The sequence below is a fragment of the Argentina silus genome (genome assembly GCF_951799395.1).
Source record: "Argentina silus genome assembly, chromosome: 9".
In the NCBI taxonomy this organism is placed as follows: domain Eukaryota; kingdom Metazoa; phylum Chordata; class Actinopteri; order Argentiniformes; family Argentinidae; genus Argentina; species Argentina silus.
The window spans coordinates 23,256,619-23,274,118 of record NC_139663.1 but is presented as its reverse complement, the minus strand read 5'-3'; the positions used below and the strand labels follow the sequence as shown (position 1 = coordinate 23,274,118).

The following is a 17,500-nucleotide window of genomic DNA, read 5'->3' as shown; positions in this document are numbered from 1 at the left end:
GACCACTGGACCACGGTACTGGTACCAGACCACTGGACCACCCCAGGCCACGGTACTGGTACCAGACCACTGGACCACGGTACTGGTACCAGACCACTGGACTACCCCAGGCCACGGTACTGGTACCAGAACACTGGACCACGGTACTGGTACCAGAACACTGGACCACGGTACTGGTACCAGACCACTGGACCACCCCAGGTCACGGTACTGGTACCAGACCACTGGACCACCCCAGGCCACGGTTCTGGTACCAGACCACTGGACCACGGTACTGGTACCAGACCACTGGACCACCCCAGAACACAAACAATGTCTTTTTAAAAAGCGGTCGTTACGTCATTCCAAACACAACAGAGTGTTCATAAGTGGACCTTTCCTCTCAGATCTCTTTCCTATAATATAATACATGTCAGTATAGATGGTCCCAGCAGGAATCAAACCCACAACCTAAGCATTGTTAGCGCCATGCTCTACCAACTGAGCCACAGAGGAGCGTCTCTTTGACGGGCGCGGACCACACAACATGTCAAAGCATTCTCCGCGCGCGGACCAGACGCTGCGACCGGGGGAGAAAGGTGGAGGAACAGACAGAACAACTAAAGGAAGGATGAATGAGGAGGTGGACTGAATGAAGGATCAGGTGGGTTTTCCTCTGTGGCTCGCAGCAGAAGAACAGCACATGGAGGCAGATGTGAGAATCAACCCTGAACGGGGCCTCATTTAAGGTGCTAAATCAAAGGTTTTCAATGGCAGAGTATTAATCATGAGTGCGTTTTATTATTTTTGGTATTTCAAAGAGAGGAATGAATGATGGAATGAGACCTAGTGAGATTGATAGCTTTGCTCTTTACATTTGATGTAATATCGAATACTCCGTCCTTTTCATGTCATGGTATTACAGCAGGATACAGTGGAGTGTGTGTGTGTGTGTGTGTGTGTGTGTGTGTGTGTGTATGTGTGTGTGTGTGTGTGTGTGTACAGACACACACACACAGACCACACACCAAACACACAAAAACACACAGACAGACACACACACAGACACACACACACAGACCACACACCACACACACACACACACACACACACACACACACACACACTCCATATCTGTGTCCTAGCCAGGGTATGGTGTGGTGGATTATAGGTCACCAGCCGAGTGACAATCAGTCAGGAGAAGAAGAGCTTCAGTCTCACCCCTGAATGAGGTCCCCACAAGTTAGCAATCAGACCTACCAGAGGGGCAATCAGAGCTGTTAGGACCACCCATCAGGGCTCGGGGGGGGGGGGGTGAGGGTTCTGCACTGAGATCCACACACACACACAAACACACACACCCGACAGGGATCTGGATCTCATAAGGAGCACACACACTGTAAGCCCAAACCAGAGATGAGCCATGGCCCCCCTCCCAGAAGGAAGGACTGGAGGAGGGGGGGGCGTTGGTTCTCCCTGACCCCACTCCCAGAAGGAAGGACAGGAGGGGGGGGGGTGTTGGTCCTCCATGGCCCCCCTCCCAGAAGGAAGGACAGGAGGAGGGGGGGGCGTTGGTCCTCCATGGCCCCCCTCCCAGAAGGAAGGACAGGAGGGGGGGGGGTGTTGGTCCTCCATGGCCCCCCTCCCAGAAGGAAGGACAGGAGGAGGGGGGGGCGTTGGTCCTCCATGGCCCCCCTCCCAGAAGGAAGGACAGGAGGAGGGGGGGGCGTTGGTTCTCCCTGACCCCACTCCCAGAAGGAAGGACAGGAGGGGGGGGGGTGTTGGTCCTCCATGGCCCCCCTCCCAGAAGGAAGGACAGGAGGAGGGGGGGGCGTTGGTCCTCCATGGCCCCCCTCCCAGAAGGAAGGACAGGAGGAGGGGGGGCGTTGGTCCTCCATGGCCCCCCTCCCAGAAGGAAGGACAGAGGTAATTAGTCTGTCTCCCCAGGATGGTTCAGTTTCTATATCTGCTCAGAGATGTTTTGATGATGTCGTAAACGGCTCAATGTCAACAGCCTCTGACATCGCCGCCATACGATGACAAGAATACTGCATTTTCCACCGGCCGCTGACATCTGAAGCGTCTCTGAGGTGACCTCGTTTAGGGAGACGACGGAAACGTTACACCCTTACCCGACTTTTTCCGCCTTTCTAAAAAGACGTGCGTCTGATAAATGTTTCCTGTCCTCTGATGGCCTTTTATCTGTGGTTCCATTTGATCATTGACACCAGTTTGACTTTTCCAGTGCAGGCGTAGAGAGTAGAGAAGAGTAGAGAAGAGTAGAGAAGAGTAGGGAAGACTAGGGAAGAGTAGGGAAGAGTAGAGAAGAGTAGGGAATAGAGAAGAGTAGAGAAGAGTAGAGAAGAGTAGGGAAGAGAGAAGAGTAGAGAAGAGTAGGGAAGAGTAGAGAAGAGTAGAGAAGAGTAGAGAAGAGTACGGCGGATTAGAATTAAATCATATTTTTGGACACGTCTTATTTGTCTTATTTTTTTATCTGAGTGCATATTTGATAATAATACAACACTCAGATAGTGCTTGTCTTGCGTGGCATGCACACACACACACACACACACACACACACACACACACACACACACACCAGGAGCAGAATACCAGGAGCAGAATACCAGGAGCACAACACCAGGAGCAGAATACCAGGAGCACAACACCAGCAGACATGACTTGTGTTTGTAGCAGAATACCAGCAGACATGACTGGTGTTTGTAGCAGAATACCAGCAGACATGACTGGTGTATGTAACAGAATACCAGCAGACATGACTGGTGTATGTAACAGAATACCAGCAGACATGACTGGTGTATGTAGCAGAATACCAGCAGACATGACTGGTGTATGTAGCAGAATACCAGCAGACATGACTGGTGTATGTAGCAGAATACCAGCAGACATGACTGGTGTATGTAGCAGAATACCAGCAGACATGACTGGTGTCTGTAGCAGCAGAAGCCCCTTTGAAGCTGTCAGAGGCACCAGAACCGTTCCGTGTCACTATCTCCCCCAGACAGCGCTGGCTGCAGAGAGACACAGGCCGTGTTCAAAACGGGACCGCCATTCAAGCCACTGATGGTGAGACAGAGACCACCACACAGGCGGGGGGGCTGCTGAAGATCTCCCCTTCCTTTGGGGACGTTTCTCATTGTTGATTTTCATAGCAGGGACCCCCATGTCTGGGATTTGACATCCAGTACGAGGGGATTTACTGGAGGCCCAGATCACAGCCTCCCTGCTTCAGCCAGCGGTCGGCTAGCAGTCGGTGGGTGTGTTGAACATGTGTTGTCTCGGGGGGGTTGTGTGTGTGTGTGTGTGTGTGTGTGTGTGTGTGTGTGTGTGTGTGTGTGTGTGTGTGTGTGTGTGTGTGTGTGTGTGTGTGTAGTCTCGGGGGGGTGGTGTGTGTTAAAAGATAATGTCCCTTCAGGGATCACTAAAAGTCAGTCTTCTATCTTCATCTTCTGCTTCTCACCGAGGAGAGTGTGAACGTACAGGACTATGAGACATAACCTGGTCCTAGACTATGGGACTAAAGTTAGTCCTAGACTATGGGACTAAAGCTAATCCTAGACTATGAGACTAACCGTAGTCCTAGACTGTGAGACTAACCCTAGTCCTGGACTACGGGACTAAATATAGTCCTAGACTATGGGACTAAACTTAATCCTAGACTAAAATACACCTTCAAAGGAGATTTTCTCTTGAAAATGTTATTTAGTCCAGGACTAGGCTTGTGACTGGGAAACCGACCCTATGAGTTCAAACCACACTGTGTTAGGGTTAGGGTTAGGGTTAGGGTTATCTTTTTTCCCACAATGCACTGCGAGCATGTTCTTGTCCAGTTACCAAGGTCACAGTGTGTGTTTGTTTGTGAGACAGGTGGCCAACCCATGAGACCACATCCATCCTATGATGCAGTCTGCTTCTAACAGGGAAGCAGAGCGAATCAAATCCAAGTTATTCCTTTAGGTTCTCCTCATAACGGTTCCCTCTTAACCCACCAACTGCCCAATAATTCCAGAACATTCACCACCTAGAGAGCCAAGTGTTCTATGTGGTGTTTACCTAGCAACAACACTCTGATTGGCTACAAAATGAAGCATCATAATTGATGCATTTCTGGTGAATAAAGTCACCCTTGGCGCTCTAGAATGTTGACCATTTGGGCGACTTTATTCACCCTCGGCCCTGAACGAGTTCAACACACACACATAGCCCTGAACGAGTTCAACACACACACATAGCCCTTATAGAGCAGAAATTACAAACAATGCCCAGGCCTGGAGTGCCGTAAAGTTTCTGGAACGTTCCGTTTTGATCCTGAGGAAAATCACATTCCGGTATGTTGTATAAAAACACTGTTTACGCTTTCATTGGTCATAGGGCTGGATGCAGATGTCTGGCTGTGCAGGGGAAGGCTCATACGTGTGCCCTCTCTGAAACATATGGATACCAGCCCTGGCCCTGGAACAAAGCCACTCCTGCAGGACCATGTGTCATGTGTAACACACGGATTGTAGATGATTAGAAGTACATTATTTCATGAAAGGAGGGTGGTGTATTATTGTTAAAGGCATGGCGGACATGGCTGCTTTGTTCTCTGTATACACACGCAGCACGCGGCCCCGAACAGACCAGAGCTTCTGTGGTGTGGATGTAAAGACCAAACCGTTGGGATTGGTGATGGATGCCTTCAGTTACTGCTCCGGTCTACCTTAATGACATTGTGTATACAGTGCTGTAGGTCTCTGCTGCTGTCTGGCACCAGAACAGGCCTTGTCCCTGTGACTCCAAGTAGAAACAGGTGGAGTCGATCTTTAAAAAAGAAAAGAAAAGCAATTGAATCAGCAAGTGTCTTGTATCATCAAACCAGGATGTCGTGTGAATGAGTCAGTGGCATGGACCTGTGTTTACAGACAGACAGACACACAGACAGACAGACAGGCAGGCAGGCAGGCAGGCAGGCAGGCAGGCAGGCAGACAGGCAGGCAGGCAGGCAGGCAGGCAGGCAGGCAGGCAGGCAGGCAGGCAGGCAGGCAGGCAGACAGAGGAGTGTTCAGGCTGCTGCTGAGGTCTTGGTCGTGTGTTAATGTGATTAAGGTTCCCCGTCAGCAGGTTCTGCCCTCAGAAGGTCAGTGGAGGAGAACAACACTAAGAGCCCTGACCATAAACATGTGATTTGATTTGTTTGGTTGTTGCTGTCCAGCTGTTGTAGCTGTGCCCACCCGCCTAACCCTAACCCTAACCCTAGCCCTAACCCTAACCCTAACCCTAGCCCTAACCATAACCCTAGCCATAACCCTAATCCTAGCCCTAACTCTAGCCCAAACCCTAATCCTTGCCCTAACCCTACCCTTAACCCTAACTCTAACCCTAGCCCTAACTCTAACCCTAGCTGTAACCTTAGCCCTAACCCTAACCCAAGCCCTAACCCTAGTCCTAACCCTAGCTGTAACCCTAGCCCTAACCTTTCCCTACCCTAACCCTAACCCTGTCCATAGCCCTAAGACTAACCTCTGCCAGCTTCCCTACCTTAACTAGTTTAGACTTCTGTTCAAGTGCAGGGAGGGTTATTTTCCCTCAGTCAGATACAAAACAGCTGACAGGGCAGGCAGAGGCATAACACTGGGCTGTGCTTCACAGTTACAACTATGAACCATGGGCAATATTTCCAGAGGACAGCGCCATCTTTAGGTTGAATCATGAAACTGCACAATAGAAGGAGAACTGAATTTAGAACTCAATTCTAAACACAAGGTAATAAAATGGCAGATAATGAGTAAATGTGTCAAAGTGTGTATATACACACATATATAACACATACACACACATATATATATTTATATATACAGCTCAAGTGACAACAACCCCAAATCAGATCAACGTTTATTCATTATACACACAGAACCCAGAACCCAGCTGTAGAACACAGAACCCAGAACCCAGAACCCAGCTGTAGAACACAGAACCCAGAACACAGCCGTAGACGATGCAATGAAATGCTTAGGGCAGCTAGCTCCTCAACCATGCAACAATCAACCAATCAAACAATCTGCAATCTAATAATCCTAAACACAGTAACATAAGGTGTCGTGGTAACTAGCAGCAGGAACACAACAACAGTGGTGGGCGTCAGTAGCAGCAGTAGTGTGAGTAGCAGACATGTCAGTGTGTGAGAGAGTGCAAATGTGCAATGTCATTGGAGGATGTCGTTGAACCTGTTTGTGTGTGTGTGTGTGTGTGTGTGTGTGTGTGTGTGAGTGTGAGTGTGTGTGTGTGTGTGAGAGAGATTGCAAAAGTGCCAATGTGCAATGTGCAATGTCACTGGAGAATGTCCTGGTTGTGTAAAGAATGGTCTCATATCCTCCACAAGGGGGCAGTAATGTCCCCATGACACGACAGCAGCTGGTTTACAGGACAGATTAACATCACAGGTCTTCAGCAGCGAAACACGTCCTTCCAGTTCGCTGTTTTACCTGACGGCTCAGGTCATGTGACGAGGTAGCGTGGACACGTCAAGTCAAGTGTCGGAACGTCAGGACGTCTTCACGGCATAACGGGAGACGCCTGGTTCTTTTATGGGGGAGACCCAGGTTCAAAACCCCCTCTATTACATACACATAATGATTTAATAATGACATCATTTGCGTGTAACTTACTTCAAGAAAAATAGTTCTGTGATCGACAATTCAATTCATGACACTATGTTGTACCCAACAAAGCAATGTATTGTTATAGAAAATCATCTTTTATTGATGTTTCTTTGCATAGTGAGTACATACTTTGACCATGGTCAGATTCGTAATAGTAATAATCAGCGGTGTCAATAAAATCTCAACAATTAATATTCTCATTATTACAGAGGTTGATAGAAATTCATCTAGGCACAGTTAAAATAAACTGACAAGTTTAGCCACGAGTGAAGGTATTTAGAAAAGCCCTTTGAACAGTGTGAAACAATTATCTGTATTTGATTGACAGTGTCAAACTACAAAATTGAAACGAGGATTGTGTAGAAATGAGAGAGCCTGAGTCAGCGTGATTGGCTGTGCGTATCTGTGCCACCACTGTTTCAGAGCGGCCCTGTCCTGGCTGTCCAGTGAGGTCATCGACCATCGGTGTCCTGAAGCTCCCAGTCTGGGCTTTCTCCCAGAACACGTCATCCTCTGTCCCACACCTCCAGCACCACAGAGACCCTCCACACCGTCCCACGGTGCCCCCGCCACCAGGACTCCACACACCAGCTCACTTTACTGCCCATCCACCTTGTCTGTGGAGAGGAGGGGTGGGGGAGAAAGGGGAACAGGACCACATTAGTAAACCTGACATCATCAACAAGTGTTTATGAAAAGCGTTACACTGGCTGTGTTCCAAAATGCGTTGTTGCACTCCATCTAGAACACATCTGTGCTTGGTAAGTCTCCAGGAGTTAATGTGTGTTCAGTCAAGACTGGCTGAATATTAACTAATCCTCCAAAAATATTGTCTTATGTCACACTTTCAGGTCTGGGGTCAGTTTCTCTAACGCTTCCTAGCTGAAGTAGTACTTAACTTCTCCTGATAACTCAGAGAGCCACAGAGCCACAGGAGAGAGAAAAACCTGTTTGCAGGTCAATCTTCTGTGCGTGAAAGTTAAGAGATAAACGTATTAAATAAAGAAGTGTTAAATAAACTAACCTCTGGTCTAGGAGAGGAGTGGGCGTCAGGTAATGTACTACAAAGCTACCAGACTTTAGGGAAACTGACCTCTGTAGTCTGCATTCTCACTGCCATTCCATTTCTTTATTCAGGACTCGTACACACAATAACAAATGAAAGAGTAAAGAAAAAGGCAGACTGTGCAGGAGAGGTTAAAAGCTGCTAGGGCTTGTTGAGAAGCCTTGTCATAGAATAATAAGAACACATTAAAATGTATATAATATTAATAATATAATTAAACAAAACGTTACGTTATTGTTGGCTAGTCTAAAATGTGCATTGTGAGACAGAAATTTAAAATGTTCAAAAAATAAAAATTCCATAACACAGCGGGAGAATATGAGAATATGAGAATATGCACCTTTAGGGACGAACTTCAGTGAGCTGCTGAATATTCAGAAGCGTGAGAGTCCTCTGGAGGGTCCGTCGTTCACAAACTCATGACCCAGTCCATTACCACACTTCCCACACAGGACCTGCAGCACAGAACACCACAACGTTGTAGGTTTAATGGTAATGTAGGTAATGTAGGTAATGTAGCTGCATGTTACCTCATCAGACATCAACGACTACAGAAAAGGAATGGATCCCCCTCCTCGTATCTGAGGACTGCTGCTCCTCTCCTCACGACTGTTGTTGTGTTTCTGATGCTTTATACGTTTGCTACTTTATATGATTGTTTTTACCATTATTATAATTCTTACTTGGCTGGCCTGTTGAGGAGCTAGCTGCCCTGAGCATCTCAACACCGTCTACGGCTGGATTCTGTTTCTGACAAATAAATGTTGAGTATGCATGCCTGTATATAATAGTAAATGACTAAGTACCTCCCTACCTACCTACCTACCTACCTACCTACCTACCTACCTCCCTCCCTCCCTCCCTACCTCCCTCCCTCCCTCCCTACCTCCCTACCTACCTACCTCCCTACCTCCCTCCCTCCCTACCTACCTCCCTCCCTCCCTACCTCCCTACCTCCCTACCTACCTCCCTCCCTCCCTCCCTCCCTACCTACCTCCCTCCCTCCCTCCCTCCCTACCTACCTCCCTACCTACACCCCAGTGTGAGTGTCACCTTGTAGGCCCCTGGTCTCTCCTTGTGCTTGGAGACGCTGTCCTCCAGGACCGTCTCAGTGAAGGCAGGCCAAGGAGACGAGTGTTCAAACTTTGACTTGCTGGAGAACAGCTGGTGGCCACACTGGGCACACACATACAGACCTGAAGACCAGCAGAGGAGGAGAGAGAGGAGGAGGAGGAGGAGGAGAGGAGGAGAGGAGGAGAGAGGAGGAGGAGGAGAGAGAGGAGGAGGAGGAGAGGACCAGAGAGAGGAGGAGGAGAGGACCAGAGAGAAGAGGAGGAGGAGAGGACCAGAGAGAGAGGAGGAGGAGGATGAGAAGAGGACCAGAGAGAGGAGGAGGAGGAGGAGAGGACCAGAGAGAGGAGGAGGAGGAGGAGGAGGAGAGGACCAGAGAGAGGAGGAGGAGGAGGAGGAGGAGAGAACCAGAGAGAGGAGGAGGAGGAGGAGAGGACCAGAGAGAGGAGGAGGAGGAGGAGGAGAGGACCAGAGAGGTTAGCAAAGAAAACATTTAGAAGTCAAGTCAAGTCTTGTTTATTTGTCATTACATCATATACAAGGACACAACGCAACACAACGCCCTGGGCAGAGCAGCTCTACTACAACACAACGCCCTGGACAGAGCAGCTCTACTACAACACAACGCCCTGGGCAGAGCAGCTCTACAACAACACAACGCCCTGGACAGAGCAGCTCTACAACAACACAACGCCCTGGGCAGAGCAGCTCTACAACAACAACACAACGCCCTGGGCAGAGCAGCTCTACTACAACAACACAACGCCCTGGGCAGAGCAGCTCTACAACAACACAACGCCCTGGGCAGAGCAGCTCTACAACAACACAACGCCCTGGGCAGAGCAGCTCTACTACAACAACACAACGCCCTGGGCAGAGCAGCTCTACTACAACAACACAACGCCCTGGGCAGAGCAGCTCTACAACAACAACACAACGCCCTGGACAGAGCAGCTCTACTACAACACAACGCCCTGGGCAGAGCAGCTCTACTACAACAACACAACGCCCTGGGCAGAGCAGCTCTACAACAACAACACAACGCCCTGGACAGAGCAGCTCTACTACAACACAACGCCCTGGGCAGAGCAGCTCTACTACAACAACACAACGCCCTGGGCAGAGCAGCTCTACAACAACAACACAACGCCCTGGACAGAGCAGCTCTACTACAACAACACAACGCCCTGGGCAGAGCAGCTCTACTACAACAACACAACGCCCTGGGCAGAGCAGCTCTACTACAACAACACAACGCCCTGGACAGAGCAGCTCTACTACAACAACACAACGCCCTGGACAGAGCAGCTCTACTACAACAACACAACGCCCTGGGCAGAGCAGCTCTACTACAACAACACAACGCCCTGGACAGAGCAGCTCTACTACAACAACACAACGCCCTGGGCAGAGCAGCTCTACAACAACACAACGCCCTGGACAGAGCAGCTCTACTACAACAACACAACGCCCTGGACAGAGCAGCTCTACTACAACAACACAACGCCCTGGACAGAGCAGCTCTACTACAACAACACAACGCCCTGGACAGAGCAGCTCTACTACAACAACACAACGCCCTGGGCAGAGCAGCTCTACAACAACACAACGCCCTGGACAGAGCAGCTCTACTACTACAACACAACGCCCTGGACAGAGCAGCTCTACTACAACACAACGCCCTGGGCAGAGCAGCTCTACAACAACACAACGCCCTGGACAGAGCAGCTCTACAACAACACAACGCCCTGGGCAGAGCAGCTCTACAACAACAACACAACGCCCTGGACAGAGCAGCTCTACTACTACAACACAACGCCCTGGACAGAGCAGCTCTACTACAACAACACAACGCCCTGGACAGAGCAGCTCTACTACTACAACACAACGCCCTGGACAGAGCAGCTCTACTACAACAACACAACGCCCTGGACAGAGCAGCTCTACTACAACAACACAACGCCCTGGACAGAGCAGCTCTACTACTACAACACAACGCCCTGGACAGAGCAGCTCTACTACAACAACACAACGCCCTGGACAGAGCAGCTCTACTACTACAACACAACGCCCTGGACAGAGCAGCTCTACTACAACACAACGCCCTGGACAGAGCAGCTCTACTACAACACAACGCCCTGGACAGAGCAGCTCTACTACAACACAACGCCCTGGACAGAGCAGCTCTACTACAACAACACAACGCCCTGGACAGAGCAGCTCTACTACAACAACACAACTTGTAGTTAGTTAACGTTGGTTAGTTGGTTAACAGTGGTTAGTTGGTTAACAGTGGTTAGTTAGTTGTCCTGAATGGACACTGCTACGGTTGGGTCACTGTGTTCCTCCCTGATGTAAGAGTCTTCTGTAATCAGTGACTTCCTGCCGTCTCTGTTGCATAAAGGGTTTGGTTCTTTGTAAAATGACGAATAAATATCATGATCATGAAGCAGATATAGTAAATATATAGATATAGTAAATATATGGATATAGTAAATATATAGATATAGTAAATTTATAGATATAGTAAATATATAGATATAGTAAATATATAGATATAGTAAATTTATAGATATAGTAAATATATAGATATAGTAAATATATAGATATAGTAAATACGACCCAGTGACTTCGGCCACTTGTTGCAGAACCACTCCTGACTGTTATTCCAGACTGACTGAATATTAAAACATTCCTCCCATCAAAGTAGGATCAATGATACTTTAGAAAGGATGAGGTCCTGTTGTTTCTCAGGTAGGAGATCAGACATGTGGAGGAAAACAGCTGTTTACATAGGACAGCACGACGGAGGGCTAACTTAGTACAGCACGACGGAGGGCTAACTTAGGACAGCACGACGGAGGGCTAACTTAGGACAGCACGACGGAGGGCTAACTTAGGACAGCACGACGGAGGGCTAACTTAGGACAGCACGACGGAGGGCTAACTTAGTACAGCACGATGGAGGGCTAACTTAGGACAGCACGACGGAGGGCTAACTTAGTACAGCACGACGGAGGGCTAACTTAGGACAGCACGACGGAGGGCTAACTTAGTACAGCACGACGGAGGGCTAACTTAGTACAGCACGACGGAGGGCTAACTTAGGACAGCACGACGGAGGGCTAACTTAGTACAGCACGACGGAGGGCTAACTTAGGACAGTAGGACGGAGGGCTAACTTAGTACAGCACGACGGAGGGCTAACTTAGGACAGCACGACGGAGGGCTAACTTAGGACAGTAGGACGGAGGGCTAACTTAGTACAGCACGACGGAGGGCTAACTTAGTACAGCACGACGGAGGGCTAACTTAGGACAGCACGACGGAGGGCTAACTTAGGACAGTAGGACGGAGGGCTAACTTAGTACAGTAGGACGGAGGGCTAACTTAGTACAGCACGACGGAGGGCTAACTTAGGACAGCACGACGGAGGGCTAACTTAGGACAGCACGACGGAGGGCTAACTTAGGACAGCACGACGGAGGGCTAACTTAGGACAGCACGACGGAGGGCTAACTTAGGACAGCACGACGGAGGGCTAACTTAGGACAGCACGACGGAGGGCTAACTTACGACGGAGGGATGAGAAAGTTAGGACAGTTAACTCACTAAACAAACTCACTAAACAAACTCACTAAACAAACCTACTAAACAAACTCTACAATGACTCACCTGTTTGGAAATGGTCCTTAAACGCCTCGCCACCGGCGAAAGAACAAAATGACATGACTCCGCTTTCAATGTCCGGCTTCTAGGATGAAGGGACGGTGTGGTGGAAGTCCGGGCGGAGGCTGTTTGAGGCTGTTAGCGGAGGCTGAGGCTGTTTGAGGCTGTTTGAGGCTGTTAGCGGAGGCTGAGGCTGTTTGAGGCTGTTAGCGGAGGCTGAGGCTGTTTGAGGCTGTTAGCGGAGGCTGAGGCTGTTAGCGGTTAGCGGCTAGGTAGCTAGGTGGCTGTTAGCGGCTAGGTGGCTGTTAGCTGTTAGCGGCTAGGTGGCTGTTAGCGGCTAGGTGGCTGTTAGCGGCTAGGTGGCTAGGTGGCTGTTAGCTGAGGCTGTTAGCTGTTAGCGGCTAGGTGGCTGTTAGCTGAGGCTGTTAGCTGTTAGCGGCTAGGTGGCTGTTAGCGGCTAGGTGGCTAGGTGGCGCTGCTGCCCGCGGGCGGAAAAGTTCCCTCTGAAGGACGGACACGTGACACAGGGACCAGTTGCACCACACCGACCAGTTCTGTCCTGCTGATAAAAGAAATGACTGAACGGCCCCTGGTCCGAGCATTGATGACTTCTTATGATGACTGAATATCCCCTGGTCCGAGCCCCTGGCCCCTGGTCCGAGCCCCTGGCCCCTGGTCCGAGCCCCTGGTCCCTGGTCCGAGCCCCTGGTCCGAGCCCCTGGTCCCTGGTCCGAGCCCCTGGTCCGAGCATTGATGACTTCTTATGATGACTGAATATCCCCTGGTCCGAGCCCCTGGTCCCTGGTCCGAGCCCCTGGTCCCTGGTCCGAGCCCCTGGTCCGAGCCCCTGGTCCCTGGTCCGAGCCCCTGGTCCCTGGTCCGAGCCCCTGGCCCCTGGTCTGAGCCCCTGGCCCCTGGTCTGAGCATTGATGACTTCTTATGATGACTGTTGGATAGATGATTCACTTACTTAAACAAATGGATTTGTTGTAAGTCGCTTTGGATAAAGGCGTCTGCTAAATGTCATAAATGTAAATGTAAAACATAGTCCAGGGTGGTGGCCACACTGAAGGACATGAGAGAGAGATATTATATCATATTTAATCAATTATTATAGGTCTTTCACATCTGAGAACGTGTGTGTGTGTGTTCTGTCTGTCTGTCTACTGCATGTAGCCTACAACAGTAAATGTCTCTTCATGACTCATTTTAGGCACTGTCAATATCAAACAATTCTAGTTTTCATATAGCATGTTGTTTGTTATAGTTGCCATTACTCTATAAAATGTTGTGGATATCTGGAAAAGTTACAGCCTAGTTTCTGTATTAGTTCACCATAGTTTAACATAGTTAGAACACACAATGAAATCTAAATGTTGTGTTCTCTTTGATGAGGAAGAAAAAAAGAGTGAACACTTGGATTGGATTTGTATTTGGTTTAACACACATCAACAGACACACATCAACAGACACAACTGGCCCCTGAGAAAGTGTTAATGAAAGCATGAATAAAAAACATGGTTCTCAGTAGAATAAAATTGGCGATACACACTCAATTAAAATGAAACATACAATGGTCCTGATCCTTAACCCGTCTCTCAGTGGGAAACTGGTAATCTTTATGCCATGTCAGTCAGATACGTTTGTCACAAAGACTGCAACACAGTTTCTACCACGTGAGTCCTCTTCATGTGCGACCTGAGGTTTCCATTCTGAGAGAACGCTTTGTCGCAAAAAAGACAGCGATACGGTCTCTCCCCCGTGTGGATCCTCATGTGCTTCTTCAGATCCTCGCTCCAAATAAAGCCTTTACCGCAGAAGCTGCAGAGGTGCGGCTTCTCCCCTGTGTGAGTCATCATATGCGCTGTCAGGTGATTGCTGGCGCAGAAAGACTTGGAGCAAACGTTGCAGCGGTGGCGTCTCTCCCCGCTGTGGAACTGCATGTGGACCTTCAGACTCGTACTCTGAGCGAATCCTTTACCGCACACCTGGCAGCGGTAGGGCCTCTCCCCCGTGTGGATCCTCTTGTGCACCGTCATCTCGTAGCTGGTGGCGAACGCCTTCCCGCACACCAGACAGTGGCACGCCTTCACGCCAGGCTGAGAGCTGGTGTGCGCCTCCGTGGGAGAACAACCGTCAGGGAAACGTTGGTTCCCGCCGCCGGGACTCACCTCCGCTCCCAGGTGACCCTGTAGGTGAACGCTCATGTTTTCCGTGGACGCGAGGCGTCGTCCGCACACGCCGCACAGACGCTCGCCGTCCCCCGCGTGCGTCTGAACGTGCGCCGTTAACGGAGCGATGGAGCGGAACGACATTCCACACAGTTTGCAAAGACGAGGGAATAACGTGTTGTTACCGCGGCGCGCCGGTGGGATGAGGTGTGTGGTCTCCTTGGAGGTCTGGCCGTTCGTAGCGACAGGAGACTGTTGTGTGGTTACACTCCACCGTTTGGACAGGGAAGGGCCTGGGCCTCCGCCTCCCCCTCCGCCTCCCCCTCCACCCTCCTGCCCGCTGGTGCTCTCAGTGGTGTCATTCTGAGCTGCAAACACGTTTGGAGCGACTGGAGAATCAACGGTTGGTACGGACACCAAGTAGTCCTCTTCATCTGGTTCTGGTTTGCTGTGTTCAGTCACCGAGGTCACTGTGAGGGAAACAACGTCTCTCCTTCTGTTGTCTCCTCCTAACTGGGGTTGATACAGATATGAGGACTGAGTTTGGTCCAGGCAATTCACAATGTGAGGAGTAAGTATGAACCTGTCTATGGTATCAGTCTCCAGCTCTTCCCCCTGACTGATACTGAGCGGCCCCAGTTCCTCTTTGATGTGTGTGGTCTCTGGTCCTGGGTCGTCCTGTCCTGGGTCGTCCTGCCCTGGGTCACCCTGGCCCAGACCGGGCCTCCACCACTGATCTGGGCTCCACTCTGGCTCACGGTGCTGCTGCCCAGGGGCATGGTCCGCTTCAGGGACAGGGACGGTGGCCTGTTGGACCAGTTCTGGGCGGGGGGAGAGAAGGGAAAAGTACATGAAAACATGAAATCAAATTCAAATCAAATCCAATTGTAATGGCCACTTACACAATATATATAGGATACAATGTAATCATAGGGTAAGCAGCTCCTCAACAACACAACAGTCAAACAACATCCAACAAGTGCATGAAAACATGATCAATTCCGTACAAGTTGAACAGATAGATGATATTGACATTTGATTACTGACGATCATTGCTCATGGTGTTTGTGATGTAATATCATATCTGACATTTAGCTGACGCTTTTATCCAAAGCGACTTACATTACAGTGAGTTCATACATGTCAGTATAGATGGTCCCAGCGGGGATCAAACCCACAACCTAAGCGTTGTTAGCTCTACCAACTGAGCCACAGAGGACCACCAAATGATGTATTTAACGTTCAGTGACAGCGACATTAGAGACGAACCTCCTGGGACTCTGTGTAGTTTGATCTCGGGTTTCAGGACGATGTCCAGCAGGTTCTGGAGTCGGTCCACCTCCTTCTGACAACGGGAAACCTCCTCCTCGTATTCCACGATCGTTTGTTCAACTGCGCCAAATATCTCCTCGGCAGCAGCCGTCAGTCTCTCGGTGAGAAACAGTCTCAGTGATCGTGTCTTTGACATGTTTGAAGGGTTGAAGGATAAAGATCGGAGATGAAAGTTACCTGGCGAACGTTGTTTCCCTGCTGCTAACTCGTGGTGTTGTGTGGACCGACGGGGCAGGCCGCCGGCCGTCTGAGTCCCCAGCGCCCCCTGCCGCAGTGGAAGGCGACAGCGGGTCAGGTCGGACTGATCCAGGATAGGACGTTAGACTAGCAAGATCGGTATTTTCTTTGAAATCTCTTCTTAAAACTAATTTTTGTAGACGAGCCTTTAACGGATGCAGCCCTTATTCTTTTTAATGTGTTGTGATAGATATATCTATCTATCTATCTATCTATCTATCTATCTATCTATCTATCTATCTATCTATCTACAGTGTCTGTGTGTGTGTTTGTGTGTGTGCATCTGTCTGTCTGTCGGTCTGTCTGTCTATGCAGCTGAGCATCACCCATTTAAACACACTGGTATCCCAGTATCAGCAGCAGGGGCCATAGAAGCCTGGTGGATGTTTCCAGAAGGTTAGTTAAGACTGAAGGTCGGTCCATTGTGTTCAGGCTGCTTCTCTGAGCCCTCTGAGCCCGGACAAGATGTGGAGGAAGTAGAGTAATCCATTACATCCCAAAGTCCATATCCAGCCGGGCCACGCGCGCACGCACACACACACACACACACACACACACACACACACACACACACACACACAGACACACACACGCTCACGTGCACACACACACACACACACACACACACACACACACACACACACACACACCCTACTTCTTACAAGACCTGATGGATGGGGAGTCAGAGGAGCCCACTGGCATGTGAAGGTGTGAAGCGAAGATGTATTTGACATCATCAGCAACAGAGATCAGCTCCCTCCCTCAGACACCACACCAGCTGATAGGACGGGGAGGGGCCTCCACCACTCTGATAGGACGGGGAGGGGCCTCCACCACTCTGATAGGACGGGGAGGGGCCTCCACCACTCTGATAGGACGGGGTGGGGCTGTTCAAATGAAACCTCCACCACTCTCATGGAAACTTTTAATAAATCATGAATGCCTGACCAATGTTGTGGATTGCATCTCCATCATCTCGCAGTGTATCATTAGCCATATCAGGATATGACAAATGGATTGAAGTGTTTGTAATTTTGTAATGTAATTGTAATGTGTTTGTAATGTAATTAATCTGCACATTATATAACTCTGCAAAGGACTGCCAGAGAGAGAGGGAGAGAGGGAGAGAGAGAGAGAGGGAGAGTTTAGTAGGTTTCATTTGCTTTTATGAGGCGAGCAGAGAGAGCAGGCTGGCTTTAAGTGTGTGTGTGTGTGTGTGTGTGTGTGTGTGTGTGTGTGTGTGTGTGTGTGTGTGTGTGTGTGTGTGTGTGTGTGTGTGTGTTTTGATACTGAGCCGGGGAAAACGAACGGAG

At 49.7% G+C, this 17,500-nt stretch overlaps 3 protein-coding genes across 3 annotated transcripts in view; all 3 read right to left on the bottom strand.

The window, feature by feature from the left end:
• The window catches only part of rps2 (ribosomal protein S2), a 68,513-nt gene that overhangs the window by 12,485 nt on the left and 38,528 nt on the right, over positions 1–17,500 (bottom strand). The window lies entirely within an intron of this gene.
• Positions 6,716–12,898, bottom strand: msrb1a (methionine sulfoxide reductase B1a). The gene is made up of 4 exons (XM_083676545.1): positions 12,454–12,898; positions 8,761–8,903; positions 8,048–8,162; positions 6,716–7,258 (listed from the first exon to the last, which is right to left on the bottom strand). The coding sequence occupies exons 1-4, from the start codon at positions 12,506–12,508 to the stop codon at positions 7,239–7,241; spliced, it is 333 nt and encodes a 110-aa protein (XP_083532671.1). The 5' UTR covers positions 12,509–12,898; the 3' UTR covers positions 6,716–7,238.
• On the bottom strand, positions 13,880–16,130 carry LOC310809203 (uncharacterized protein). The gene is made up of 2 exons (XM_083676395.1): positions 15,888–16,130; positions 13,880–15,439 (listed from the first exon to the last, which is right to left on the bottom strand). Exons 1-2 carry the CDS (start codon positions 16,084–16,086, stop codon positions 14,094–14,096), a joined length of 1,545 nt encoding a protein of 514 aa, XP_083532521.1. The 5' UTR covers positions 16,087–16,130; the 3' UTR covers positions 13,880–14,093.

Coding starts and splice junctions, on each gene's coding strand:
- LOC310809203 (XM_083676395.1), bottom strand. CDS start 16,086: ATGTCAAAGACACGATCACTGAGACTGTTTCTCACCGAGAGACTGACG. Junction 15,440..15,887: donor ACTACACAGAGTCCCAGGAG/GTTCGTCTCTAA, acceptor CCCCCCGCCCAG/AACTGGTCCAACAGGCCACC.